This window comes from Hordeum vulgare, chromosome 5H (genome assembly GCF_904849725.1).
Source record: "Hordeum vulgare subsp. vulgare chromosome 5H, MorexV3_pseudomolecules_assembly, whole genome shotgun sequence".
NCBI lineage: Eukaryota > Viridiplantae > Streptophyta > Magnoliopsida > Poales > Poaceae > Hordeum > Hordeum vulgare.
The window spans coordinates 537,714,817-537,718,320 of NC_058522.1; the positions used below are offsets into that span (position 1 = coordinate 537,714,817).

The 3,504-nt window shown below is 45.4% G+C and overlaps 1 protein-coding gene across 1 annotated transcript; it reads right to left on the minus strand.

The window, feature by feature from the left end:
* Positions 1 to 917: 917 nt before the first annotated feature.
* On the minus strand, positions 918 to 2,882 carry LOC123397184 (serine/threonine-protein kinase fray2-like). Its single transcript, XM_045091832.1, has 2 exons — positions 2,341 to 2,882; positions 918 to 1,314 (listed from the first exon to the last, which is right to left on the minus strand). The coding sequence occupies exons 1-2, from the start codon at positions 2,880 to 2,882 to the stop codon at positions 1,233 to 1,235; spliced, it is 624 nt and encodes a 207-aa protein (XP_044947767.1). The 3' UTR covers positions 918 to 1,232.
* Positions 2,883 to 3,504: the final 622 nt, after the last annotated feature.

Here is a 3,504-nt window from a genome sequence, read left to right on the forward strand (position 1 = left end):
GGAGTCTTAGTCATCTTGCCCATGAGGCATGGTTCGCATGTGTCAAATGATTCGAAGTCAAGAGACTCTAATAGTCCATCAGTATGGAGCTTCTTCATGCGCTTAACGCCGATATGACCAAGGCGGCAGTGCCACAAGTATGTGGGACTATCATTATCAAGTTTACATCTTTTGGTACTCACACTATGAATATGCGTAACATCACGATCGAGATTCATCAAGAATAAACCATTCACCAGCGGAGCATGACCATAAAACATATCACTCATATAAATAGAACAACCATTATTCTCTGACTTAAATGAGTAACCGTCTCGCATTAAGCAAGACCCTGATACAATGTTCATGCTCAAAGCTGGTACTAAATAACAATTATTAAGGTTTAAAACTAATCCCGACGGTAGATGTAGAGGTAGTGTGCCGACGGCGATCACATCGACCTTGGAACCATTCCCGACGCGCATCGTCACCTCGTCCTTGGCCAGTCTCCGCTTATTCCGCAGTTCCTGCTTTGAGTTGTAAATGTGAGCAACAGCACCGGTATCAAATACCCAGGAGCTACTACGAGCGCTGATAAGGTACACATCAATAACATGTATATCACATACTAGTTTAATGCCCGTGCGTTGCCACGGAAAACCCACAGGAAACAAAGCCGTGAATGAAAAAGTGTTACAAATGCCAGTGTTTTTCTTCTCTACATTTGTTGGACATAGTCGTGTGCACAAAGATTTCGTTAACATAAAGATGAAATTTAGCACACATATTAGTTATGTATACCTGCAAAAATTATGAATAATACAGAGAATGATGAAGAAATGCATACATGTATGACAGAAACACACATCGAATGTTGCCTCTTCACCATTGTCTATCTTCCATCATAAATGCACGTACGTTGCCATGGGACAATAAACTTTAAACGTACAAAGATTAATATTAAATATCATTATAATTGACTATGTGTGCGTCATATGCATCTTTATGGAGTACAATGTACATCTCCACTTCCTCCTATACTATGGTGTGTGCTGGCAACGGTGGATGTCACGTGTCCGTTTTCTTGTGTCTTCACTGACCACGCGAGCATGATAATAGTGATGCCACATTTACTTTTTCCTCTCTAGCCCTCTCCCTTGTGCCCTCCTACCCGGTCATGTCACCGTCCATCGTGGATGCCGCATTTCTTGGTCACCTGGAGCACTTGTGCGCCACCCAAAGCCATTGTGGCCTCACTTCGGCTTGTTTCCTCCCTCATGTTCAGGTCCTCCTAGTCGCTCCCGCATGTTATCTGCATTTAGTAATGAACCAATTCTGACAGATAGGTTAGTAGTGCCTAGTTGCTAACATAAAAAAAGCTATCAAAATTTAACAAGCACCAACTTCTTCCCACCCTCTCCGTTGCAATTCAATGAGAATTGTGGCCACAATCTCAGAAGCAAAAGTTCCGCCAACTTGCAACTGGAATTGATTCATCAGGAATCAATTGCGTGCATAATCATATAGGACAGACATCAATCAACTTAAAATAATGTTAACATGGTTACATCAATCAACTTAAGAGAGGAGGCAGCTCTTGCGATAGCTTGGAGAGATAAAATGTCAAATGGGAAAACACTCATATTGATCTATTCATGAGTACACATTATTATTTCACTGTTCTGAACGCAATCACTTGAAGAAAGCAACATACTTCAGGACTATATACGCCTGCGTGTGGTATCACCAATCTAGTACTACATAGATGACCATTTTTAAAGGTATGAATCCATTTTTTTAAGCTAAGCACATTCAGATTCCAACCACCCAAGGTATCAATCCATTTTTCTAATTATTGCGTAATTCGATCTGTTAACCACCAAATACTAACAAATCGAAAACTGTGGGATTCAGGAAGAAGATTAAACTTGAGGTCATATTGAGCGGTCCTACTTGTATCGTGGCTTTGGGCTGGATCACCGCTGCCATGGCGCCATCCCACAGCACAAGCTTCGCCCTTGAATCAACTTAGTTGTTGCAGCTGAATTCCTATTTATCTGCCTAGACTTAGCTCTTCTCCTCTCTGCTCTCTGTTGAATAATTGTCCATGTTTTATTTTCTAGATTGAACTACATATTTTAGTTTTCTGGTGATAAACATATATCCTAGAGCCCTACAAAATATTATCTATGATGCGATATTAATGTCATAGCTTCAATAATAAAACAACAACAATTCCATAAACACATCATCTGTCCATAATATAATTATATTCAGAGTGAAAATCTAGGAACGAAGGTACTAACAAATCCATTTTTCTGTTGGGATGAAACTAACAGAAACAATTACTCAAGGGCATACCTCGCAATGCGGTCCCGGCGGGCATTTGTAGAGGCCTGGTCAGACTCTCCTGGGAAGTCAACTCCCTTCTTCTGGTCTCCCTCATCACCCTTAGACAAATCTGCATCTTCTCCACGGTCCTTTCCCCTCGGCTTCTCCCGTTCCCTATCCTCCTTCTTGTTCTTTTCTCTGTTACAGCTCCTGTCCTTGTCTCTATCCCTCCGTTCCTTTTCCTTTTCCCGCTCCCTCTCTGTATCCCTTTTCCGGTCCGTCCCGCAATCACGGTCACGGCCACGGTCACGCTCTGAATCCCTGTCCCTGTGCTTGCTGTTATCCATGTCGCTTTCCCTCTCCCTATCCCGGTCCCTATGCTTGGTATCATCCTTGTCCCTCCTCCTCTCATCCTTATCTTTGTCCTTATCCTTGTCCCTCCTCCCACTGCCATGGTGATCCTTGTCCTCCCTCCTGTGCCTGTCCCTCCTGTCCTTGCCCCGGTGCCTGTCGCCACCATCAATATCCATCTCTTCCACCACCGCATCCCTAGCATCGTCAGCCTCCCCCATTACCATAGTCTAAGATTATAGCAGCAAGCAGCGGCTTCCTAGTCTGGAAAATTACAGAATGGTGATCACTTAGAGCCTATATTAGACAATCGGAAAAATGGAATATCTGCCCCAATGTCAGCGGCACTGTATGACATGCACTTTAGTTGATTGTAATTTAATGGATCTTTTACGCTTTTCTTCATGCGCCGAATTCCCCTACCACTCACATTAAACAGGCTTCTACACATGACAACAAACACTTCCATATGAGAAGACAAATGCCAGATGGAGGCGGGATCCCTCCCCCCGCGCGCCGCTGCCGCCGGTCGAGCACCTCCATCGCTCGACGCCGGCGAGGATGAGGAGAGGCGGATCCCCGCCCGCGCCGCGCCCGCTCTTGGGCCGCCCGAGCACCACCATGACTCGACGCCGGCGAGGATGAGGAGAGGCGGATCCATCAGGGATGGTTCGCCCGCTCTTCGGCCGCCCGAGCACCACCATCACTCGACGCCGGCGAGGATGAGGAGAGGCGAATCCATCAGGGGTGGGTTGGGGCTGGGATGGCCGGCGGCGAGGGATGGATCGGGGATGGGATGGTCGCATAATGTAAAAATAGCTCAAGGAACTTGTAGATTCAGAG